At 44.3% G+C, this 25,359-nt stretch overlaps 4 protein-coding genes across 4 annotated transcripts in view; 2 read left to right on the plus strand and 2 right to left on the minus strand.

The window, feature by feature from the left end:
- The window catches only part of LOC102037658 (cystatin-B-like), a 5,417-nt gene extending 806 nt beyond the window's left edge, over positions 1 to 4,611 (plus strand). The window contains exons 2-3 of the mRNA XM_031056712.1: positions 3,322 to 3,423; positions 3,768 to 4,611. Of these exons, the coding sequence (XP_030912572.1) occupies positions 3,322 to 3,423; positions 3,768 to 3,896 (231 nt within the window). The 3' untranslated portion in view covers positions 3,897 to 4,611. The remainder of the gene's footprint in view (positions 1 to 3,321; positions 3,424 to 3,767) is intronic.
- Positions 4,612 to 4,819: 208 nt separating this feature from the next.
- LOC102039922 (cystatin-A) lies at positions 4,820 to 16,473 on the minus strand. The gene is made up of 4 exons (XM_005420591.3): positions 16,411 to 16,473; positions 11,914 to 12,102; positions 7,073 to 7,174; positions 4,820 to 5,042 (listed from the first exon to the last, which is right to left on the minus strand). The coding sequence occupies exons 2-4, from the start codon at positions 11,977 to 11,979 to the stop codon at positions 4,914 to 4,916; spliced, it is 297 nt and encodes a 98-aa protein (XP_005420648.1). The 5' UTR covers positions 11,980 to 12,102; positions 16,411 to 16,473; the 3' UTR covers positions 4,820 to 4,913.
- A 1,291-nt stretch (positions 16,474 to 17,764) lies between these two features.
- On the minus strand, positions 17,765 to 24,700 carry CCDC58 (coiled-coil domain containing 58). The gene is made up of 4 exons (XM_031056637.1): positions 24,575 to 24,700; positions 23,931 to 24,077; positions 21,537 to 21,596; positions 17,765 to 18,068 (listed from the first exon to the last, which is right to left on the minus strand). The coding sequence occupies exons 1-4, from the start codon at positions 24,683 to 24,685 to the stop codon at positions 18,018 to 18,020; spliced, it is 369 nt and encodes a 122-aa protein (XP_030912497.1). The 5' UTR covers positions 24,686 to 24,700; the 3' UTR covers positions 17,765 to 18,017.
- A 488-nt stretch (positions 24,701 to 25,188) lies between these two features.
- The window catches only part of FAM162A (family with sequence similarity 162 member A), an 8,745-nt gene continuing 8,574 nt past the window's right edge, over positions 25,189 to 25,359 (plus strand). Inside the window, exon 1 of the mRNA XM_014306866.2 lies at positions 25,189 to 25,257. Within this exon, the coding sequence (XP_014162341.2) occupies positions 25,189 to 25,257 (69 nt within the window). The remainder of the gene's footprint in view (positions 25,258 to 25,359) is intronic.

Raw genomic sequence — 25,359 nt, forward strand, 5'->3', positions numbered from 1 at the left:
GGGGTGTTTGTTTTTTTGAGGGGGTGAAACGTGGAATAAGCAAGAAGGCTTCTGCTTTTCCCCAACACAGAATTCAGCTCCAACCACAACTAGCTCCAAATCCTGATGCTACTTACAGTATCTTAAATTACTGCTCATGTTGTTGGAGCACATGCTTTTACTCTAAAAATGCTGTTGTGCAACTAAGTTCTTCCAAAGCACATGTTCTTCTTTTTTTCATGGAAACTCAATTTCCTTCTGCTTTTTGGCTTTGTCGGCTAGGATGTGGTAGGCTGGAGAGCAAAGATGAAAGATGCGCTCCAGCATCTGACACTCTTTGTCATTGCCTGGGCCTCTTCCCCAGGCGGGAGGAGTTCCCAAACACATACAGAGCACCCAAAAGCACAGCAGCCACTGAAATTAACATTTAGCTCGTACAGTCTGAGGGTTCTGTGTTTTAGGAAAAGGGAGAGATGTACATCTCCTAAGCACCGGCCTGAGTTTGCAGTAATGAGCACATGACTGAGAATTGCTGAGAGTTATAATTATTGCTTTGACCTGAAAAGGCCATGTCATGTTAAAGATAATGCAGATATACAATTAACATGGCTTAAAACTAGGTTTGAAATCCTGACTTTCTGTTCTGTGGCACACTGCAGTGGTTTGGTAATCCAAAACCAAAACCCTGCTGGATTCATAAGTGACCAGATTTAACCAAAAATCTCATGTTTTCATTTAAATCACCTAAATACTTTAGAGTTTTGACTGCCAGTTTAAATTACTTCCTTAAATTAAATACAGGTGGGAAAACCAAAACTTGAAACTTGCTCATGCACTCATGTGGACACTACTGGAGAAAACATTAGTTTCGTTAAATCAAGGTAGCCTTCTCAAATAGTTTTGTTTGCTTAAAGTCAGATCTTTGTGGAGATTTATTACAGCCTGCCAGTTTGCTTGCCATAAACATATTCGCTGTTCCTGCTATTCCAGTTCTTGCCTTCATTTTGCGGTTTCGTAAGAATCCTTGTGATGGCCGAATGTTGTTCACTTTTGTGACCCACAGCAGGTGTAGTGTCACACGGGGCAGGAAGGCTTCCTTTGGCAGTGTCTGGCTTAGGAATCCCATAGGAACAGCCTCCTCACGGCAAAGATTTCCACCTAGGCCTGTTCAGCTTTGGCTCCTCACTGGTAACTGTGGCAGAGCTTATCCAGGGTGATTCTGAACCATTGGCTTTTTAGTTAACTGCTCTGGGAGTGCAGGGCAAACAGGCCTCGCAGGGCAGTGGAGAGCCTTCAGAGCATGATCATTTCCAGCCCTGTGAGTGAATTATGGATGGTTTGGGTGGGAAGGGACTGCACCTCCTGCCTGAGCCACAGGGTCACCATCCTCAGGCTGCTCAGAGATTTTTTCTGTCAGGTCTTGAAAACTTCCAAGGATGGAAACTGCACAGCTTCTCTGAACACTCCTGCTGTACTGCAGGAATGTCCTCAGGGGAAATGTTTCTCTTTATATCCAGTCTGAGCCTCCAGTTTCAGTTTATGACCATTGTGTCTCATTCTTCTGGCATCTGGAAAGTTTCATCCCTGGAAAGACCCTGGCTTCCTGTAGGTACTGGAAAGCTTTCTTCAAAGCCTTCTTCTCTTCTCTGGGCTGAGCAAGCTCATTTTCTTCCTCTCCTCACAGCACAAGTGGTCCAGCCATCCTGGTGTGCTCAAGGAGTGCTCCTGGTCGCCTTTCACTGGGCTCACTACAGTTTATTGGTGTCTGGCTTGCACTGGGCGCCCAGAACTGGGCACAGGATTCCACATTTTCTAAAAAAGGCCAAGTAAAGGGCAATAATCACTCTCCTGTCTTCTGGCTAGGCTCCTGCTGATGCAGCCCAGTATGCCATTAACTTTGGTACCAGCAGGACACAGTGCTGGCTCCTGTCCTCCAGGACTCCCAAATCCAGACTGAGATCAAGAACCAGGTCTTTGGGAGAGTATTTCTGTCTGGGATCTCCCTCTCCGCACTGACTCAGGGTGCTGGTTTGTCACATGCTGTGGTGACTCACTGCCACAAACACCCTGACAGGCTTGCAGATGCAGGACTCTGAGCTTTCTGCACCCAGAGCCCAGTGTTCAGCTCACTGGTGGAAATACAAAATGTGCTGAGCTGGGGTGATTCAGTGAGCTCAGAAACCAAAGCTGCCCAGTGCCTAGGATTGCTAAAAGAGCACAGGACAGGGTCAGGGGGAGACTTATGTCTGCCCTGCTGCTTAAAATTTGTAAAAGTGTGGTGAAAACTGAAGCCACTTGTTCCAACCTCTGGCTCAGGAGAAGGGGAGGAGGCAGGACTGAATCATGATGTTTTCTGGGGCTGTGCCCTTCAGTGCATCTCAGAATGCAGCTTGGATTTCCATATGGCAAAAAACAAACAGGAGAGTGTCCAAACATCATTATCTTGCTTGTGACATACTGATCATAACCTGGAGGAAGCGTAGAGGTATGGCCTCTGAGAGACGGTAAAAAGCATGGACACAGCTCGCAGGGACAGGATGGTCACTGAAAAGGCACCAGAGTTCTGGGAGTTGGAGAGGTGGGATAACACACCCTGTTGCAGGAATGGTTCTATTCCTGCTTCACCTACAGCACCTGACCAGTGGCAAGTTGGCATTTGTTTTTCCCCAAGGAAGCCTATGGGATTTAGGCAGGAGTGCAGATGTTATCTATTTTCCTTGAATTTAGGAAGAAGGAGAAGTACACCATATAGCTGGAGGATCTACTCATTGCTGGTACTACTGCCTCGGGAGTGAAGGGAGGCCTTTGCAATGATGCAGTGCAGGAGGTGCAGCCTGGAGCAGGCAAGGACTTTGCAAGCAAGAACTCCAAGACTAACTCATCTTGTACTGCAAAACAAAGGCTAAAATTTTCTGCTTTCCTGACCAAGAAGTTTCCATACAGCCACAATGTGCTACAGTGCCCAGTGCAGGAGAGAAGAGCTGCATCTCAGGAGCTCATGGCTCCCTCTTGGGTACTGGACAGGTTATTTTGACTTCTTGAGCACTGTTTTGCAGTTTGAAAACACAGATTCCAGCAGACATCCTGAAAGAACTGCCAAGTGTTTTCCAGACTTGGTGTCAGCCTGTAGTGACTGACTCCCACCTCCAACTCAGCTTTGCCACATCCCTAGATTCCTGGTCCTGCTCTCACACAAAACTTAACATGATTCATTTTGATCTTTTAATGTATTGGAAAAGCAGGAACTCTGTGTTGGGGAATTCAGCAGCAGTGAACTGTGAGCCTGAAGTCCTAAATACTTGAATCTTGCATCATTCCTAAAGAACCTATTGTTTCCTTAAGGTAAAAGCTCAGATAGAAGAAAAAGAAGGGAAAACCTTTGATGTCTTCACTGCAGTGGAGTTTAAAACTCAGCTGGTTGCTGGAACAAACTACTTCATCAAGGTAGAGGACACTGGGTTGTTTATTTTATATTAATGTGTATAATCTTTGGAATGGTGGGGTTTTTTCCTTTCTTAACTAGAGGAGAATGCTTACAATTTGACCTTAATAAGAATTGTGCATTAAAAAAAAACAAATATCCACCTCCTAGCCCTCTCCCTATCTTCATTTTCATGGGAAATTACGTGGTATTTCTGGAAAGTCACGGCTCCTAGTCTAGTTTAAAACAAACCAATGGTTTTTCTTACTGCCTGTCTCTGCTCCATCCTCAAATCAGCCCAGCCTCTGCCACCCCTCCTGCTGCAGGCTCCCCCTGCAGGGATCTCACTGGGTTTCGTGCTTTGCAGGTCCATGTTGGGAATGAGGAGTTCATGCACCTGAGGGTGTTCAAGAGCCTCCCCCACGAGAATGAGCAGCTGAGCCTCCACAGTTACCAGGGCAGCAAGACAAAGCACGATGAACTGGCTTATTTCTAGCAACCTTTTCTGCCATGTTTCCCTGGCTGGTTCTTATGTGCATTTTCTACAGGCTGCAAAATGTTGATTCCTGCACCAACAAAGGCAGAAAAAAGTGGCTTTTTTTTAACATCATGGTGTAAAAAAATCAATTTTTTTTATGCCATTCCCTTCCTGTGCAATCTCCAAACCTGAGAGGCACAGAGCTCTCCTATTACCTGCACTAATGTAAACCCTACTTTTATTGCAACTTAACTTAGGCTTTAGTGCAACTTAACAAGAATACTGTGGCTAAGTCCTGTTTGTCAACTTCCTTGGTCTGGAAATCAGAAGGGGAATGACCCCAGCACTCATATATTTGCAGCAAGGAACAAGAGGAAAGCCTCAGTCTTTTCTGTGCTGTTTTGCAACTGTGAATATATGTGGAGATTTAAATTGTACTTTGTATTTTATGGGCAATGACCTTATGAGTGACTTGAGCTGAAGCAATTTTGCAAGGAAGAGAAAGAGGCTTACAGTAGTTTGAAACAAACATTCCCTTGGTAATTATGCTCATCCTCTTGCAGCAGTAGCATGTAATGTCCCGTAGAGGGTGTGTGAGTTTAAAATACCAAACCAGCTTGCTTGTGTTCTCGGTCCTATGGAAAAGTCCTTGAGGTCCTATGGAAAGGAACTTGAGCTTGACAAGCATTTCTGCATTTATAACAATAAACATTTCTTTTGACTTGAGATGGCATATTTGACTGGTGCGTTAGTGTTTTCTTCACTGGTTTTCACTATTGATTATTATCTTGTTCAGCTTTTTTTCCTTAACTGGTTTTTATATTCCAGATAACCTTATGTTTATTTTATATCTTAATTAAAAATACTTTATTTTAGTCTTGTGACAGATATGAAAGATAACAAGAAAGACCTCTGCAGGTATATCAGCAGCAAAAGGAAAGTATAGACAATAGCTTTCCAAACTTATTTTATTTACTGTCACAGGCAGAATCCCCATAGGATTTGCAGAGGTGAGGCACTGCAGCACATCAAGTCTTAGAAGTAGGTCAGAGGGTCATCTCTGGTTTTGCCGGTCTGAAAACTGACAAGGCTGGGACCTAGGTTCTCATAAGGAAGACTCTGAAACACCTTTAAGTGGACATATTCGGCATCGGAAACTTGGACCTGGCAACCAAAAAGAGCGGGGAAGTGAGGATCATGGGCTTAAAGCGTATTCAAACAAAAGGCTGTTCTTTACATTCTTGAAAGAACATCTTTGCTCAGGATCCTAATTTTAGATGTACCTTCATTTTTACTTCAACAGCTCTTATCCAAGTCTGGGTAGTAAGTGGTGGCAGAAACTGTCTACACCTGTAGAACACTACATTTAAAACCCTCAACCTCAGGTGAAGGGAAAATGAGCAAAACTGCTTGGGTGTGGAAGCACCAGAAGATGCAACAGGAGAAAGGTTTTGATAGTGTTTCAATCACCAGGATGCCAGCACATTTGCTCACAGCTTCCTGACACACTTGTAGGAGACAAGAGACAATGAGTAAACCTCCATGACTTGGGGGTGGGACACAGTGCAGACACCATGTCAGGTCCCAAAGGGTACAGAAGGATCTAATACAGGAAGACCAGCACGTGGTCCTGAGAAGCAATGACAACCTGAAAGCCAGGATCCCTGGTCTGCAGAGCTACTCCAACCACATCAGTGCCTGAACAGGGAACCTGACATATCCTGGTGCTTTTGGGAGCGCATGGGAATGCCTGGAATAAATACTCTTCCAGAGAAATTCACCTTCCCCCCTAGAAAGTCCTCAAACAAAGACTTGGCAGGAAGCTGTAAAATTTCATTCTTAAAGGGCCAAGCACAACAGGTGCTAACCTCTCCCTTGGTGAGGGAGATGGAAACTTTAATGCCTTAGGCTCCAAGAGGTTTTTACATGCTTTCTGGTGGCTGCAGTGGGGCACTATGCTTGGTCTGGATTGCATCTCAGATGTAAGTCTGCTGGTAAAATGTCAGTGAGGTGGAAGATTCAGAAATATAAAAGAATTAATTTTGTGACAGAATTTGTTCCAGTTAATGCCAAAATGAGGATGTATTCCATCTGTGATGTTTTCCATCCCTGGTAAAATTGGGAAAGAAGAGACAAATCATCCATGTCCAGTGTTACAAATGGATTTCTTCCAAGTTCAGTAATACATCAATCTTTGTTTCTGAGTTAAGAGTTCATTTAAGGAAGCACCTGGGAAAGAAGGTTTGGCAGCATCTGTCCTTCCTGGGATCAGCTAACTATGAGAAGTGTGGAGCTAATGCTCAAAGTATCTCTCTGCAGAATTACTCTCTCCCAAACACATTACAGGCCAATTCCTCTAATAAAAGAATTATTCCAGTTCCCTTGGAATACTGGTATACCCTATCAGGTACTTGCCCACACACACGTGGGGTTTCAGCAGTCCCAGGCCATGCCAGCTCTGCTTCACAAGGCCAGCCTACTGCTCAGCAGTGCTTGCTGGCCTTCAGATGAAAAATACACCCAGACATTTCTGCTGTGCTACTTCACAGAAATCTGCTCACATCCATCGGGCAGGGCTTCCAGTAGTGGAGGAATGGTGCTATCACAGGGCTCCAAATTAAGCATTACCCATTTTTCCTCTGCAGCAGCAGGGGTGGTTTTGAAAATACAGAAAGAACCAGCAGGCGGGCTGTGTACCTCTGCAGCACTTGACACATCAAAACCCAAAACATCAACACACCTGCCTGCATGCAAAACTAGTCAGCAGACATGTGTGCATTACAAAATTTACTCTATCTCTCCATCGGTTCCTCAAGCTGACTTCAATTTTATCCCAGCAAACACAAATGAAGGATCAGATACTATGTTGCCTTGAAAGGAAACAGGAGACCAGTTATGACTTGTTGAAATAATTTGAATTGGGAAGGCAATCTATAGTCCTTGAGGGGGATGATCCCAAGAAGCTTACCAGTCACATCTGAATAAGCATAGGGCATGTTTTATAATATTTATATTTCTGCTTACAGTAGTGCCAAACAGAGGAATTTTATAAGCATTTGGAGGTAGTCCCCACTTCTGTTGCTCACATCAGAGAGTTCTCTATGATGTTTGCCTCTCTTTCTAGCTGTAAGCCACTCTGCAAGTCACCTGTATAATTTAATTCCAAAACACTCCCTCCTACAATATATACAAACCTTAATAAAGTAGATTGTCCCAGCAACCACTTGAGTCTTATATGCTGTGGCTCTAAAGACATCACAGTTCATGCCTGCCCGGCTTTCAAACTGTGGCTTCACCTGTAAAAAGAAAGGGAAAAATGATTGGCAGGTTGATACTTAGAGATTTCTTTCACATATACCACTCCAATTTTCATCCTTCCACACATACTCCCTTAATGAAACTCCACAAAGTGACTGAGGGTGCCCTCAAGCCCCTCATCCAAATCATCAGTAAAGATATTAATCAGCGCCTGTCCAGGCTTCTTCAGTAGAATCCTGCAGGAACTGGAGTCAGAGGCTTTGCTGAGGTCCAGGGAGACAACATCCACAGCCTTTCCCTCATCCACTAGGCAAGTCATGGAAAGAGATCAGGTTGGTCAAGCAAAACCTGCCTTGCATGAACCCATCCTGGCTGGGCTTGAATCCCTGGTTGTCCTGCACATGATGTGTGATGGCACTCACGATGAGCTGTTCCTTGACCTTCCCTAGCACTGAGTCAGCCTGACAGGTGTGTAGTTCCCTGGATCCTCTTTCCTACCATTCTTGTAGATGTTCTTTTAGAGGGGCATCAAATTAGCCAAACTCCAGTTGTGTGAGACCTCCCAGGTTCACCAGGACCACTGGTAAATCATGGACAGTGGCTTGGAGAGCTCTTCCATGAGCTCCCTCTGTACCCTCCAGTGGATTCCATCCAGCCCCATAGATTTACACATATTTAAGTGGAGAAGCAGGTCACTGTTTCCTGCTGGATTGTGGGAGCTTCAGTGTGTTCCTTGTCTCTGTCTTACAGCTCAGGGAGCTGGTAGGAAAACTGGTCTGACTGTTAATGATTGAGATTAAAATGGCTTTAAGTACCTCATCCTTTTCTGTATTTTTTGGTGGCAGTGATTTCCTCAACATCCAGCAAATTATGGAGATTCTCTTCCTTAGCCCTCTTTCTGTTGCTTATCTATTCATAAGAACACTTTTTGGCATTGCCTTTGGCAGTGACCAGAGTTAAGTTCTAACAGGGCTTCTGACTTTCTGCATAACCTCACAACACCTTTGTAATCCTCCTGAATTGCCTGCCCCATCTTCTCCCCAAAGCTTATAAACTCTATTTTTTACCCTGGATTCCAGCCAAAACCCTCTTTTCAGCCAGTCTTCTTCCCCACCAGCTTGTCTTTTGGCACATGGGGACACCCTGCTCTTGCACCTTTAGGATTTCTTTCTTGAAGAATGCCCAGCCTTCCTGGATCTCTCTGCCCTTCAGGACTGCCTCCCAAGGGACTCTTTCAACCAGTCTGCCAGACAGGCCAAAGTCTTCCCTCCAGAAGTACAAGGCAGTGGTTTTGCTGTTGCCCTTCCTCACTTCTCCAAGTAATAAAAACTCTCCTATTTCATGATGGCTGCATGACCACCACACAGAAATCAGAAACAATCTCTCAAAGGCTGGGTGACACAGTGCCCCTCTGCACATGACAGCCACGCTGATGACCGAATGCATTACTGAGTTTGGGCAGAGGAGCAGTGTCAGTGTCAGTGCCAGCCTGCTCAGGCTGCCCTGGGCCGGGCCAGCAGCACCTCAGCACTTCTCACCACCCACCTGTTTCACAGGAACCCACTGAATTAATTAACTTTCCCAGTATAAGCATCTACAGCTAGCTGCCACTCCCATGACATTCCTTCCTAGCAGGAAGGTCACAGAAAGTATCCAAGGAACATCCAGATCGTTTCCAAAGAGCCAGAAATTATCATCCTGTTCAGCTTCCTCATGATCTCTGACCCTGCTCTTCTGCTGAGTACCTTCCACGGGGTTTCTATCCCCAGGAACAGACAACTATACTTTCAGCTGAGGAGCTGCTAACTCTGGCAAACCAGGGAAATTTTAATTCCCAACAACCTTCCAGCTGACTGGGCCAGGCGCCTCCTAGACTGCTCCTAAGTGGCAACTTTTGGTGCATGATATTCCTCCCTTGGAACAAAACAAAACAAAGCTCCTTCTCTCCAGTTTTGCTCTCTCTCCTCTGGCCACTATACTCCCCATTTGTTATTTACAGACTGAACCTTCAGTAAAATCAAGAAGGCAAACAGCTCCTTAATCCTTGGGTGAAAAAATTAACATTCCTAAGCTGTTATCTAACAGCATCCTAAACCCAAAACATTCCTCAGTTTTGGGCAACAGCTGTAAAACAGGGAGACCAAATAATTAACATTGCTTAGCTCACTAATGATGGCTAGAGACAAGGCACAGGTATAAGTAAATAATTATGTAATCCCATGAGCAGACAGACCTTGAGCATCCCAAGTTCTGCAAACACTCTTCACAGCTTCACTGAAATCACAGGAATTGCTTCTCTGCTCACCAGAGCATTCAAGCCCCCAGAATTGCTTCATGAAAGGGTGACACTTACGCTGGAAGGATAGCAGGATTTCCCCAACATAAGATTTCCATAAGAATATTTTCCTTAGAGAGCTATACCAAATTCTCTGCAAAAACGTTCTCTCTCCTGCTCTCAGCACACTCTCTGCAAAGGGGGAAAGGATCAGGAAACGTTCTCTCTCCTGCTCTCAGCACAGAGCAGAAACTTCACCTTGCAGAAAATAAAGAGCAAAGAACAATCTATTTTCATTTTCCTGAAACTACTGAGAACAAAAGAACTAAAATTAGAATCAGTCCTTTTCTGGGATCAAACAGAAACTTTGAACTATCCACATTTCAGATTCTGTATGCGCCCTGTACTCTGGGAGCATTAGCACTGCCTGAAACCAGCATTCACATTTTCAAGTGCCTGTTCACTCACAGACACTCAAGTGCTGTGGTTTCACCTCCAATACACACTGCAAGACTTCTGGCGACCCATAAATAACACAGCCCAGCACTGAAAATGAAGCTCAGTATCTGGTATGGTGCTCAAAGCATTTCACAGACTCATTAATTAAATTTCACAGCCCTCAGCTGGCCCCATCTTAAACATGAGGAAGCAAAAATGGCAAATACACAAAGGTGCTACAAGTCCCTAAGGTCTCCCCTCCACAGCCAAAAAGGAATTTCTGATCTCTGCAAGTGCTGCTCCTTCAAACATTCCTGCCAAAATAGAAGGAACAGTGCTACTGCTTCCAAGTAATTCAGTGCCCCCCAAACAACTGTAAATCATCCATTTCTCTTTCTGCTCTGCAGTAAATCATCTCTGACTAACCTGTTACCCCAAACTCCAGCCCTCCCTCATGTACATGTCCCCAGCTCTGGTGACCCCAGCTGTGACTGACCAATAAAGCCCTATCATGGAAGAAGGCTCAGAGGAGCTGCAGAGTGTGACGTTCCACCCATGAAACTCAGAGAATAATGCAGGGTGTGACTGATCACAGCCTTTGCAAATAAGCTACCTATCTCAACACAAAGGCTGACCCACAGGGCGTTTTTGATAAATACTCTGTCAGTGGAAGGGGTCATGTGGTGGTGTAACTCCCCGAGTTCAGTAAGAGAAAGCGACACACCTCTGAGTTAGCCAGACCAGCACAGGGGGAGTGAGCACATGGCTCTGCCCAACCCTGATTATAAAAACTAAATGGTTGGACAAAAGAATTTTGAAGAAAACTGCTGGCTAGAGGTGACTTCAACCCACACCCCCTTCCTAGTCACTGAGAATGCCCAGTGTGGTGACACAGAGGGTGTTGTACACCAGGAGTGCAGAACACCCTGGCATCCTCAGAGAACCGGGATTGCAGTCGCTACATTTTGCTAAGAGTAACTTAGACCTGTATCAAGTTACCAACATATTTGTATCACTCTGCTAAATCAGGCACCTCCTGTAACATGGAGTGTCTTCTAATCAGTAAACGGAGTATTAAAGTAATCCCCTCCACCTGTGGACTATAGAAAAGAGCCCTCTCAGAGTACTGGGCTGCCTGGTCTCAGTTGCAAGATCGCAGAAGATGTGGAAAGATGGAGGTGCAAACTGTCCTCGGTGGCACAGCAAAGGTGATACCCTGCACATCAGGTATAGCAAGCGTGCTGCAGTATTGGCCAATGCATTCAGCCCTGCTACTTCCTAGTTTTGCTTCCTCAAAGAGTGCCTGAGTGCAATTGCCAAAGGGACAAGAGCTCGTCTTTCAGAGGCAGAAGTGTGGAGATGATTGGATGGGTGGGAACCCCTTTCATTCCTCAGGATGCATTTTATACTTTCTTTAAAAAGAGCTGCTGCACTGCAGGGCATTAGAGGATCTGCAGAGGCGCTGCTCACACAGCTGCTCCAGTTCAGGACCACTGCCTGTAGCCAACCACCTGGCAACTGGGCTCACTTAGTGGCCTGCCTTGTGCCAAGCTCATCTTGCCCCACCAACAGCCCCTGTATCACAGCTGTGACTCTAGAAAACACCTAATGCCAGCAGGGAACACACAATTTAAAAGCTTTGTCCTCAGTATATAATTCTTTTCTGCATACTAGCATGTGGTTTGTCCTGTGCAGTCCTTCACTGAGGAATGAACTCTACCAGGTACAACCTCTTCCCTTCCAATATGCCACCTCTCATTTCAAACAAGTGACCTCACTGCTGGCATAGCAGAGCTGGGCTTGGAACTTCACACAGACATTAACTGAAGGGAGCCAGTTCCATGCCTGGCCATGGACAAAGAGACACAGAAGTGGCTTTTTCAGTCTTACCAAGGCACTTCCTACATAAAATGCTGAGAAAACACTGCCAGTCAAGGGGATTCCCACTTTCAGCATCAGCGTCTTCAGTTTAAAACCTGGCTCAGTCTCCCAGGCTTTACACAAGCTTCAGGAATGGCCTCTTTGCACATAAGAAACTTAATCTAGAGAGAGGGTGCAACTCACCTGGTTAACAAGCTGCTGAACTTCTGGAGTAGCTGACTTGGTGTCAGATAAGCCCCCAGCCATCATGGTGGCAGGTGACTTCTCTCAAATGATGAGTGGCTCTGAAGAGGGAAGTTCAGCACAGTCTGAGCAGAGTCCCCAGGCATCTCACCTATACACACACACACATGTGTCATGGAACCATGTGACCTGCAACACATGGAGCCTACCATTACTGAACTGGAGGAGACAAACAGGGAAAAGGGGGAAAAAAGCAATGTAAAGCACTGGCAATATTATTAATAAATGTAAAAAACACTTAAAGTAGTGTTTATGGTCTTCGCATCCAAAAGAAAAGCAAACACCAGCCTCCAATCACCCTCATCTTAAAGAGAGTTAGTTTGGGCTGCAGCTGGAACCTCCTGCCTCCCCACCCATGTGCAGATGACTAGGCTGAGCTCTTGGGAAACAGATCGAAGACACACCCAGTATTTCTCAACATCTTTACTGATCAGTAGAAAGGATGCAGCACTTTCCTTAGCGTAGGTCCCGTTTAACTTGAAATTTTATTCTCTCACTATCCTTCTAAGTGGGGAAACCAGAGCAGATGGCATCTTATACTCAGTGACTTGACTTTCCTCTGCCTGACCAAAAAGGTGCCAAGGTAAACACCAGCATCAGAAGTAGAAAATAATTCAATTTCAGATTCAGGTAAGTACTGCAAATAAGGCATTTCTGCTTCTTTCCCATCAAACCAAGAGATGCATTCAGGCAATCATAACAGCAACTGAATGTGCAATAAAATCCACTTTTTAGCTCCAGTGCCAATTTCCTGGAAGACAAAGTACAATGAAAAAACACAAAAGCTGTCCCATTTTCAATGTACGCTGGAGAAACAGATCATATGAGAACATATAGTCAGAAGTATTGATTCTGCAGTTACAGTCACATGGCACAGTCACAAATGTGAGTGTACAAAGCTCAAATCCTACTGGGGGAAGGCTAGTAACTGCTAGCAGCCTCCCTGGTGAGGGAGAACTAACACTTCAAGACCACAGAAAAATATTAGTCCCTGTCAGTATTTCTGCCATCCCCCTCTCCAGCAAATAAGAGGAATGTTGGTCCAGAGCAAGGACCAGAGAAGCAGAAACAGACTTTTTAGTCCATAGGGGCAGGTACATGGGAGCAGGTGAAATGAGAATATATACTGCACACAGGCAGTGGGCATTTCTGCTGGATCAGATTAGGGAATTTGCTAGGAAAAGGTGGGTTTATGGCCATAGCAACAAACTTATCTGTGTCCTATCCATACTACTGAACCTCCTCCTCACAGATAACAAATTATGCAAGACACTGTAAAAAGTACTTCAGATCTGACGTCAAGGCCTGGTTTTGGTACAAAGCTCCTGAGATTGAGAAATTGGGGCTGTAGGGGTCCTACACTCAACAGTATTGATTAGTATTACAGCATCTTACTGAAAAAGATATTGCAGAATTTTCTAGACTTGAGCAGCAATGCTATGGAGGTGGACAAAAAGCATTTGAGGAAAAATCATTGTCCTGAGACAACAATTTTGTGAACAGAGAGAAAAATCCTTCCATTCTCAGGAATAAAGGGAGTGCCATATTCATGGAGCTGATGACAACTCAAACCCTCTTTTGCATAAGACCCTGCTGATTCACTCAAATTCTGCTCATGTTCCACCACTTGTGCCTTATTCATAGAGCAGGACAGATAAGTTAAGGAACTGGAAGAGCCAGTTCATCGTACTGAGGCCAGAAATCAGAGAATGTGTCCAACAACTGCATAGTGCCAGTGCTAAAACAGGATATTTTATAAACCTCTCCACTCACCAGGATACAGATCCTGCTAACTTCCTTGGGAAGGGATGTTAAGATTCCCCAGGGCAGCAGTACATTCCTGGAGAACTCTTGATTCTGTCTAGCAACAAATACACTGAGCACAAAGTCTAGGAGGGTTCCTTTATAATCTTGGAAAGAATCTAGGTGGGAAACTAAAGATATTAATGTTGTGTGGAAATCATTCACTGGACTTCATATTTCTGGGTTTGCTGTTTTTTTATTTTAAAGTATAATATTTTTTTCCCCCCAGAATGCACAATTGTGCATTCTGGGGGGAAAAAAATCAAGACTAATTATCAGCAAGTTGATGCTGAAGTTTACAGAAGCAAATCAGACTGTTTCCTTTCCACGGCAGTGGTAATGGCTGTCCCAAAATCCAGTGATATTTCTAAGTCTGGGATGCAGTACTCATCCTGTGCAAATATTTCATGAAATCACTTTGAAGTGCTGACATGTCACAGACCTGTGATCAAAGATGACCAGAGGCACTTGATCAACCTTATCTGGGGCAACCCCCACTTCCACCCACCCCTCTCTACACTAAGTTCTGGGTGTAATGAACCAAGATTTGGAACACTGCCTTGAAAAGAATAGCCACTCCCATGCTGTCTCTTGCACAACAAGGTGAGTGTGCCCCCTGTGGTGTTTGAGACGTGGCTGGTATCACGTCCCAGGCCAGTCCATGCTCTCCATCAGCACAACTGGCAGCTTCTCCTCACGTCACTGTGCTGCTGTTTTCTTGGAAAATCTGCTGGGACACCACCACTGGCATTCTGTACAGCTTTGAAGCTGAGCAACATCTTGCACCGTGTACGACTCCAACACAAAAGAAACAGATCTTTACCACTTGCAGGCCACTACTCCCTGTAGTCCTGCTTAAGCAATTTTAAGAATGCCAAGCTATTGTTGATAAAAACACCAGTACAAAAAAAGCAAACATAATAACCTCCACCAAAATCCAAACCCCAGGGTTATGTATTTACAAGTCGTTTTTCAACCAGGAATGAAGTCAGCTCTGTAGAAATGATTGTGAAAGCCAAGTCAGTAAGGTCAGTCTTCTGGTTTCACAGTGACATGTAATTGTGGCTGGACATGACACGTGGTCTGAATGTCTTTAAGAGCTTCTAGAGGAAAGCAGCCCTCCACGTACCAGCTGAAGATCTGTTTTCATCATCACAGGAACAACAGCCTTGATTTTCAGCGTGCTGGTCTGCAAAAAAAGGTTTCCCCTCCTGCTACCCATCCTGATTTTGAAAGATTTCTGACATTGTACATGAAAGAGGATTAATGGAAACCCGACCTTCAGCAGCACAAACTTATCACAGCCCATATGCTGAGCCTCTTCCTCTCAGTCTGCTTCAAGACAACTGAAATATACTGTTAAAAATATTCTATAAAGAAATTACCTGTTTCATCAGCCTTTCATGCCTACAGGCTGCAGAAGACAACAGCACTGAATGCTAGAAAAAGAACAACACCTCTTTCTATTTCACAGAAGGAAAGATGCACAAGCTTGAGAGGACTTTACAAGCGTGCAGGATCTGCTCATATCTATTCACCACTTGCAAGCAATGGGAAAGCTCCAGGAGAGGAAGCAAGGCACCCACAGACTCTGGACACAGCCATCAGCTGTGCTCAAATGCCCTTACTTGCAGAAACAGAAGTTAAAACCAGGGAAAGGATGAAATTCTGCAGTTTGTAGGGTTCACTATTTGACCCCCATATGACAGCAAACAGCCCAGTAATTTTGTAACTACCTCAATGGTAACGTTGAAGCAAGGTTCAATCCCTGACTAAACCCTATCCTGGAATCCTCAGGGGTCCCTAGACACAGAATTTACCTGTGTGGCACACAGCTCACAGCGATGCCATTTGCACACCTGCCAGAACACCCCACTCCACACACAGCTCTGAGGCTCCCAGGAGCAGCAGAGCCGCGTGCTCCTGCCCCGCGCCCCAAGCGTGGCATGCAATTCCATTTACTCACCGTGTGCTCCATCGAGTTAGTTCAACAGCAACCTGAACGGCCTCTGAGCCACCTGACTGGCTGGGGACAACTGTATGAGACACCCTCTGTGCTCAGAGCAAACCACATAAAGCAACTCAAGGTCTTACTGCAACCCTCTGTATGCAAACACCCCAAGAAGGGATGCTGGGGGTTTAGGAGTCTTCTCAAGGTATCAGTTTTTCATACTCAGGTTTGTATAGGACTACTTGCTTGGCCTTATATTCAAACTGAAAATAATTCCACGTTGGGCTGATTTTTTGGGGTTGTGGGTTTTGGGCTTTTTTAACATAGTTTCCTCATAAGCAATGCAAAAAAAAATTCTGTGCATCACATCAATTTCACAGGTCATTTATCACAGCATCTGCTTAAGTGAAGAAGCTTTCCACAAGAGCTCAGCAAACATCTGGATGGATAAAGGAAGACAATGATTAATTCTCATTACAGTCTCTAGTTTATACAGAAATAAAAAATTATATTTCAAGACTATTGATCCAAGTCTATACACACTTGTATCAGTTTCTATTGTACAACTGGCTTAAAAAGAGAATTTGTCCTTGCAGTTGATCCAAGCCCTGGAGAGAACAAATATTTTAGACACCTATACTAGAGGTCAATAATAAAGTACCAACTTTGAAATCAAAACTTACTGTTCTCAACATCTCATTAATTGACCATCACCTCCTGTTGAAATTTCATCAGTGTCAATTCAGCCCAGGTTGATGAGCAGTATTTGATTTACACTTTGATGATAAACAATTATAAGAATTTAACAACTGAAGAACAAACACATTTTCTGCTTTCAGAGTTACAGAAAAACAATGAGAAATCTTCAAGAATGAGTGCTCCAACTCAAAGTTCTGCATAAAGCAGCTGCAGTACCTTGAGAAAAAAAGAGGGGGAAAAATGAAGTTTGAACATTAGGATTTATATCCTCAAAGACTTAAAATAAATTTCTACCTCATTCTCAAAAAAAGGTGAGACGAAATGACCCTGGTGCCTAAAAATAAAAGGCTTCCAAACAGTCTGAGTCTTTACTGCACAAACATCTATAAAACAGATGCTGCTGCACAGATCTTTGCCAGCTCTCAGTAACACAGGTACATTCCTTCATTTATTTCCCATTCCCTATATTTTCAAAGCTTTAGGGATTGGAGAGTATGTCCAGTAATTTCATTGCTGTTGCTGAATTCCCAAGTGTTTGCAAGACAGGGCTGTATTTTTAGGGCTCTGTTTAAGTTCAGTGGTTCTTAAGATCATATCAGCTGGCAACTACACAGACTTTGTCACTTGACTGTTGGCCTATCTGAGATAAATACAAAATAAAAAGTAAAAAGTAAAATATACAGTTGTAATTGCAGCAATTCAGCTTTCCTTCTACTCATCTGCCTTTAAATGCTGTGGTACTGCAGGGGTGCTGCATTCTAAACACAACACCATGGCCAGGATCAGCAGGATCAGGTATGCACAGCTGTTTCCTCAGCTCAAACACAATTCACCTTTAGAACTACTCTTAAATATTCAGAGGGAGGGACAAAAAAGGGTCCCTGGACAGTCTCATTCCCAAATGAGACACATCTTCAGCTCCAACCCAAAGAGGTTTAAATCAACACCATATTCCCTATATAAAGGAAAACTCCAGAACTTGGAAACACAGACCAAAGGGCAGTAAGCAACAGATGCTGCCCGTCAGCATTGCAGCAGCAATGGCAAACCTGTACCCACACACAGCTCTGAGCCACTGCTGCTCGTGTTGGGCAGTTCAGAACAAGGCTGGTAACTTCTTACTCTCAGAGATGCTGAACCTACTACACTTGCCGATCCGTCTGCAATCTTTATTTCCTTTCAGACTTCAGTAGATTATTTCCACAAAAAGACCATGTTCACTGATATTTTAGGAGGCACCAGCTCAGGGAGAACCTTCTCCTCCCTGCTCAGGATAGGTTTTACTCTTTCTTCCCCTCTGGGATCACTGAAGCTGTGGAAGTTCAAGAAAGATGCCAGTTTTGCATTCCGATTGAAAATTGTTTTAATACTATAAAACTCATTTGTTCACATATTTTGTACAAAAGATTAGTTGTTTTCTCTTAATTACAGGAGGATCATTTCAAGCTTGAGAATTCAGCTAAGTAGGTCCAAAACAAAACAAGACTGGGTTCTACTGGTTCTGGAGGGTCCCAATTCAGCTCACCCAAGGTCTCTTTCCAGTTTGGCTCTCACAGTTATGGACCACCTTGATGGAAAATGCCTCACATCATCATTGACTCTTCGGAGGCTTGTAGTGAATTCGGCACCGCTCATTAAATACCTGAGACACCAAAAAAGAAGAGCAAAAGTGAATCAATGCCATCCAGGAAATGAGCAGAACTTCACAGACAGTTCAGGCAACTACCTCAGCTACCTGGGCACCCATCTCAAGCTGCCCAGCTCTGAGGTATCAATAAATGATACTTACCAAGACATCCACCTCCATTCACCTTCACTCCTGGCTTTAGTAAATCCAAAGTTTGCAGCCTGATGTTGGGAGACTGCACAGCACTAAGTGTTCTCCCTCAGAAAATGCAGACTGTTAATCCTGGCAGGCTGTTATCATCAAAAATGCTGATGCCTTTTTGTTTTTAAAAGAGAGGGAAATAATCATGGGAAGGCTCCTGAATGGTTGTGTTCTGTTAGGTTCACTCTGGCATTGAAATTTGGATGCTGTATTCCTGTCTTTCCTGAGCAGGCACACTTTACATTGACATGACAGCCAAGAAGAGGGCAAGGGCTCCTGAAAGCCACGTGCACACTTCCAGTGCTCTGCCTGCCTGTGCCAATGCTGCCAGCACTCCCTGCAAAGGGCACAGCACTCCTGCCTCACTCACCTCTGGCACCTTCTCTGGGTAAAATTTAGCCTCCAGAACTGGATACTGAGGATCGTGTATATTTAGCTTGAACTGCCACCAGCCTGCCCTAAAGAGGGCCAAGAAACGTGAGTATTTAAAGTAAGGCAGCTTGAATGCAAAGCAAAACACACAGGCTCCCACCAAGGCTGCAAGTGCTCTTCACAAGCCATTTAGTTATTTAACAGTTTTTATCCCAACTTGTCCAGCACAAGTCGTGAAAGCAACACAAGCATCACCTGACACCAAGCTGAGGCTCTGGCAGGTGTTGGTTGTTCCACCAGCATTCCCACAAGAGCACATTTTGCCAAGCTGTCCAGGGATTTGGCAGACCCAAGTGTCTGTGATCATCAGGATATGAAGTTTCATGAACTCTCCCATTGGCTTTATGTGCAAAGTGAGTGATCTTGTAATTTTGGGGAAGTTATCCAACACTTTATAGAAATACACTGTTTCAAGCTCTCTCTTCCTAGAATCTTCTACAGCAGATCTTACTCACAGTTCAGAACCTGTGGCAACTTCAGCAAAAGTTAAGCCTGGAGCACACATTAGTTACAGCATTGCTTCTCAACAATTTTGGAGCAATTTTCAACTACCTTTCAAATTTTATTAAAAAAAATAGACATGGATTTCAAACTGCTTCATACTGCAGAAGACAAAAGCTATGATATAGTTTCTTTCACACACAGAAATGTGCAGCCATTATGTTACCACATGGAATGGACACCTCTGGAAGAGCTCAGATGAGGTAAAGGTTTGAGATCAGTGATAGGAGGAAATGTAGAAATTAAGAGCAACAGCATCAAGTTGTATTCAGAAACATTTTACTACTAAACAAATCGAACCGTTTTTTGTCCATTGTCTGTTAATTACATTTTAATGGCATATATGTCTAAAAGGGTGCTGGAAATACTCTCTAAAGCACTGCAAGGGTCTATAGCATCAAACAACACACCAGCTTGCTTGCTATCATGTTAACTTTCAAAGTATCTTCAACAGTAACTCCACAACCTCTGGCAGGAAGATCAACACTGCAGTCTTACTAACACTGCCTCCTCAGTGTGTTACTCAGGCCGCTTAAATCCACTGGTTTACCTGTGAAGTGCTGTTCTCATTTTTCAGACATTTTTCAGAAAAAGCAATGGCTGAGAAACGTTAAGTTCATGTTACTAGGCAAAAGTTTGATTTTGCTGGCTTTTACATATTTGTACAAACCACTCCAACAATAAAGTCCAATCTGGAAGTGCTGGACAGAGACTAATGCAAGTGTCTTGTTTGAAGGTCAATTCCTTGTTTGGTATCATCCAAATTCCACATGCATTTCTCTAAAGTAGCATCCTTCTGTATGCCACTATGCTACAGTCAGCCAGTGTTTAAAAATCTGTTTCCTAATCAGATTTTTCCAATTAGTTTTCAGTTGTTCAGGATTAATGGAAATACACAAATGTACTTCCCAACCAGAAGTCTACAACTGTAAAACACCAGCCTGCACACCAATAATCACTTCCATGTAACAAATTGCATTCAGTCTGCAACCATGACTGGCTCTAACTGACATTTTAACAGGCAGCTAAAGGAGACATTTATGTGTATATTCAGAGCACAGTACAGCAGAGCTGGAGATAAAACCCAGAAATATTTATCTCTTCGAGCTCCACTCTGAACATTGGCTGAGGAATACACTAGCAGGCTAAAGTACCCCTGCACCATGCATACCTCACTCTTTATAAACTCTCCATCTTCAGGAAAAAGTAGACAGTTCTGTCACCAGTAAAAGCTTAATGCAGCTACAAGAGACCTCTGGGATCATTAATAAATTTGGTGCTCCAGAATGAAGATTAGGGTGGGGGCTGTTCCTTCATAGCAGAGTCACTGTGAAATATTTGCCCCTGGTGACCTGCAGGATGTTGCTGTTAAGGCTGGGGCATTGATTAGTCAGATCTGAGTGGGTTTAAAATCAAACTAAAGTGCATGTTTAGCTTTTTTGGGACAGTACAGAGGTGTGCTGATGGCAAAGCATATGCAGGAAACTGTGTAAATGCTCATTTCATCAGCCTGCACTGAGGTTACTGACAAGCACCCAAGACATAAAGCTGCATTGGTTTTACACTGGTGCAATCTAGGGGCTAAAATAATGAAGTAGGGATTACAAAGGAAGGTGCAGCTAGTACTAGCTATTTGAAAAATCCTATTTTCATTTAGAGAGGGAGAGAAGTTCTCGGCAGTACTGAAAGCTCTGAAAAGCTTCACCAAACCAGAAAAGGATGCCAGATGTGAAATGCTGCAGTGGCACATTATAACCACCTCAGAATTTAAGCTCAGTGTTAAAATCACCGGACAGACTTCAGGGCCATCAGTCCTGAGGGTGATCTGCACCCTCTGCTGACACAGGAGAGCAACGGCAAGGCTGCCCTTTGCACCAGGGAGTGTCTGTTCAGGCCTGAAGAAACTCCATCAGGAAAAGGTTCAACTTCTACAGCCTCACTCCTCCCCGGGCTATGCCGAGTTGTGATCAGCACCAGATACAGGCAAATGTGAAAAACCATTCACCATTCTCTCTGACATTGTTAGAGGCCCTAAAAAGCTTCTCAGAGAAGTCACCACAGAAAAGCCTACAAAGTGTTCGGCCCCTGGCAAGGAGGAGAAAGGGACACAGGGAATAATCCACAGTCCTTCCTCCATGCTAAATCAGATGCTTTTCTTCCCCTGGCAGTGCAACTGAAAAGTTTTGATCTCTGCATCCAGAACTGGGAAAATGACTGACTTGAAGCATTTCCCCCAGCAGTGCCCTCATCTATTTCTAGTTAAGCGGCTTCACAAGGCACCAATCCCACACCTCCAGTGCAGGACTGTCTGTTGGGACACAACATCATCACTATTAAATGACTGAGTACCTTCCAGCTTCTGTCGTTTACCACTTCTTCAACATTGAGCTCCGACTGCATCAATTTCAACTGCAGAAAATAACAGATACAAGGGTTATTGTCAAACAGGTCTCCCTGCAGCCTTCAGTATTTATTACAAGTGCAACTTTCCAGCCCCCAACCCCAGCACCAGGCGCACACCTCCTGTGATGGTGCAAACCAAAGGGCACGATGTGTAATCACCCTGGGAGCCTGGCCCTTCTCAGGGCACCCACAGGTCTGCAAGGGCACAGTGAAGGCAGACTCACAAAGCAAACCTGGCAGTAGATCCTCATTACTCAGGCTCTATTCCTAAATAATGCCCATCAAGATTTGCTAGCAATTAACTGATTAACATTGATGGCTTCACAGGCACAAATAACTGCACCTAATGCAAGCACTGAGCACAGGGAATGCCAGGGCTGGCGTTAGCTCTGCAGCCTTGAGTTGCCACTCTTGCATTATAAGAGTCATATATGAAGCTGGCAGCAAAGCTAGGAATCCAGCTAGGATTCTGGATTTAAAACTAAAGTTATGAACAGATCCTCTCTGCTTCATTTGCCATCTACTCAGTGCACTGACCAAAAAGGGTCTGCAGTCCGATCACGTGTTGTTCGTGCTGTCCAAACCAGTTAGTATTTCATGTCATCACTGCAGGACAAACCAGCTCTACACAGATGCAAAAGCTGTAGCAAGAACTACCACCAATACACAGCTCCTGAGCACTCACTTGACCTGTGAGAAGGGTAAGAATCTCTCTGTTTCACATCTATTAGAAACCCCGAGGGCCAGGTGTGACAGTTGTGTTCGGGTAATTTGGTAATAGTAGGAGAGGAGGAGGCAATAGTAGGAGATTTAAGAACCATCTGCCATTTTGACCAAATTTAGGATGTATTCTTGTTGGAGTCTTTAACACAACAGACTAAGAGCCAGAGTTTATCCATTTTCAATACATGGTTCCAATCAGAGGCCTGGTGAACAGGTGCAAGCCAATACAACAATCCCACTAAAAGCCTTCCAAGTAAGATATGCAGGGACACAGAGTTGCTACAGCTGTTGGATGTACTTTCCCCAACTCAACAGAACTTCAATCTGTTTGAAATAACAATCCAGCATCCAGAGTGACTGGATGACCAGGATATGTCTCTATAAAATAAACACTCAGAGGATCTTTAGTAGCTCAAAGAAAATACTACTCCAAGTTTTCTCATTCAGTGACCCAGAAGTAATAATTTTGCACAAACTCCTCCAAGTTCTAGAACTAGAAGGATGAGAGAAACACAGAACAAGAGAAAAGAGATCTCTACTGCAAGCAAGTGAATAGATATTTGAAATTCCCACTTTTAAAACTAGGATGTGTTCTGTCAAGATAGCTTTTCTGACCTGTAGAAAAAACATAACTCTCTGTGTTTTGGAGAGCCAAAAAAAAAAAAAAAAAAAACCAGGGGGACCACACTTCATATGGTCCAAGTACAAATCTGAGGTGATCTCATAAAAAAAAATCTGAAATGTTTCTAAGTCACAGAATGCTTTCAACATTTGAAGCCATCTCCAAATATTAAACACTTTAATTGTGATCCTCCCAGTGTTTTCAGAGAGATTTCAGTCTCAGTAACTAAATGATTTAAAGAACTGGCTCTGCTAACAAAATTTGTAGAAAATACTAAGCAACCACTCCAGTTTTCCAAACTAATATCCATGCTTGTTAGCAGTTCAATAAGTGAGGCTTTAAGAATAAAACTGCTCATCTGCCACATGGTTCTCTCAGTATCCTTTTCCTTACTAAAGGGGCCCTGGAAGTGAGGTGAGAACTGTAGTGGGGTTCCTTTCTCCACTTCTGATACTCAATCCCCTCTGGTCACCTCTGGTAAAGTACTTCCCACCCACAGGCCAGAAGGTTGAGAAGGCATTTGCACATTACAATTCTGTATGCAAACCCAGAAGTCTCCCTCTCACACCATCACAAGGTACTCCAAATATTAATCCAAGAAATACCAAACAGCAAAAAGGTTGTGTAAGTGGAATTCAAGGTTGCCTGGGAGCACCTTGTAGAGGACAAGCATTTTGTAGGAAAAGTTAAGCTGTGCCTGAGTCAGTCAGTGAAGGTTAGAATCCACCATGGGAAAGAATGTGTGCTTTTCTACAGCATTCATGGAAAAGAATCTCAGAAATGCTCCAGCTGCAGGATAAAAGCAGCTCTCTGCCTTTGGGGAGACCTTGGGAAAATAATTCTCACAAGACCCATCAAGGGCCAATGAGAACCTCGGAAAAAACTGCTTGACTCAGGATCCACTTCAGGTTCTCTCCATCACACTGGTCCTTCCATTTGGGAAAGATACCCACTTCCTCCTCTTTAAGTGATCTCTCAAAGGCTCCACCACTCACTTTTGTCTGCTCTTTCCTGAGTTGCTTTAATAATGCTGCATCTTCATGGGCCTTTTCCCTCTCTTCTTTGAGGGTTTTCACTACAGCAGAAGTCTGAGAGATGCAGTTTTTGATGATTCTTTCTCTCTTGGTGTGAGCATCCATCAACTAAGTGGGGAGAAAAAGAAAGTCACAGTGACTCATCAGAGAATAAAAACTTCCTAGTGATAAGTTTAAAGAGACACTTTCTAAAGTCATGGTATTGCTGTGCCTCCAGAAATCCCTTTGAATTCATAACCTACATGTGGGAAACAACACTGCTTTGAGCAGCAGCTACTCTCAACTTAGACTATCCTCTCATTCTTCCTCTTACCAAGTTGATCAAAAGTCAAAGGTAAAAAACATGAGGAGTCTTGCAGAGCAGCAGGAAAAGCAAGCACCCTTTTTAAAAGATCCTTGAAGGATCAGTATTGCAGAACAAAGAACTTCCCTGCATGGTTTTAAACTGAAGCAGTGTGTGGAGACGTTGAGCAGGACAGTTAGGAATACACAAAGCAAGATCTACCAAGGCAGTGTTTTCCTCAGACACGGAGGATGCTTTAGTGACTACTGCACACAACAAAGCAGCGGGAAGGGAGCTGAAAGTGGAAGGTGAGCACACTCACAGACTCGTACAGCTCTTTACATGTCTGGCCAGGATCAACTTTCCCCACAAAGGAAGCTGTTGGAATCGTAGTGTTTAACTCATGAACAATTCTATCATCGATTGTCCTCATCACCCTGAGCAGCTCCTGTATTAAAAGAGAGAGAGAGAGATACTTGGTTACATCTCTCAGAAAAGCCTATTACAAAAAATTTTCACAGTCAAGCATTTTAATAGAAACTAAATAGGATTCCTTACAAAGAGTTGGAAGCACACCAAAGGAGCAATCCCACACGCAGGAGTATGTGCTGCAAACCACGGAGTTTCCTTGGCAGCAAAAGCCAGAGCAGGGGTGAGTTACTGATGCCCCCTGAAGTCCCCTGGCCCTGCAGGCAGCATGCACAGGCTGAAGAGCCTCTGCCCAAGTCCCTGTCCCCACTTCCACACAGGAAACCGGGCGCAACCTGCACCAAAACGGCAAACTTTGAATAAAACCCCCACCATGCTGGGGGGCGTGAAGCTGAGCTGAGGTTTAGGTTGGGTCCCAGGAAAAAGTTTTTCACACAGAGGGTGGCTGGGCACTGGAACGGGCTCCTCAGGGCAGTGGTCACAGCACCAAGCCCGACGGAGTTCAGGATGTCTGGACACCCTCAGGCACCTGGTGTGACCCTTGCGGTGTCCTGTGCAGAGCAGGAGCTGGACTCGGTATTCCTGAGGGTCCCGAGCTACTCAGGATATTCTGGGATTCCGCGTTCGAGGCACAGGCCGGTTCCCACGGCCTCGCCGGCCTGGGCCCCGCTCGCAGCG

The sequence above is a fragment of the Geospiza fortis genome, unplaced genomic scaffold (assembly GCF_000277835.1).
Source record: "Geospiza fortis unplaced genomic scaffold, GeoFor_1.0 scaffold1, whole genome shotgun sequence".
Lineage (NCBI taxonomy): Eukaryota > Metazoa > Chordata > Aves > Passeriformes > Thraupidae > Geospiza > Geospiza fortis.

Bases quoted from the DNA above. Each gene is read 5' to 3' on its own strand.
- CCDC58 (XM_031056637.1), bottom strand. From the start codon at position 24,685: ATGAGGACAATCGATGATAGAATTGTTCATGAGTTAAACACTACGATT. The intron at 24,078-24,574 runs GTGAGTGTGCTC...CTCCCCACTTAG, and splicing joins GTAAAGAGCTGTACGAGTCT to TTGATGGATGCTCACACCAA. The intron at 21,597-23,930 runs GTGAGTGGTGGA...TATTTTCTGCAG, and splicing joins TCAGGAAAGAGCAGACAAAA to TTGAAATTGATGCAGTCGGA.
- LOC102039922 (XM_005420591.3), bottom strand. From the start codon at position 11,979: ATGATGGCTGGGGGCTTATCTGACACCAAGTCAGCTACTCCAGAAGTT. The intron at 7,175-11,913 runs GTGAGTTGCACC...TTCTTTTTACAG, and splicing joins TTCAGCAGCTTGTTAACCAG to GTGAAGCCACAGTTTGAAAG. The intron at 5,043-7,072 runs GTTTGTATATAT...TTTGGTTGCCAG, and splicing joins GGACAATCTACTTTATTAAG to GTCCAAGTTTCCGATGCCGA.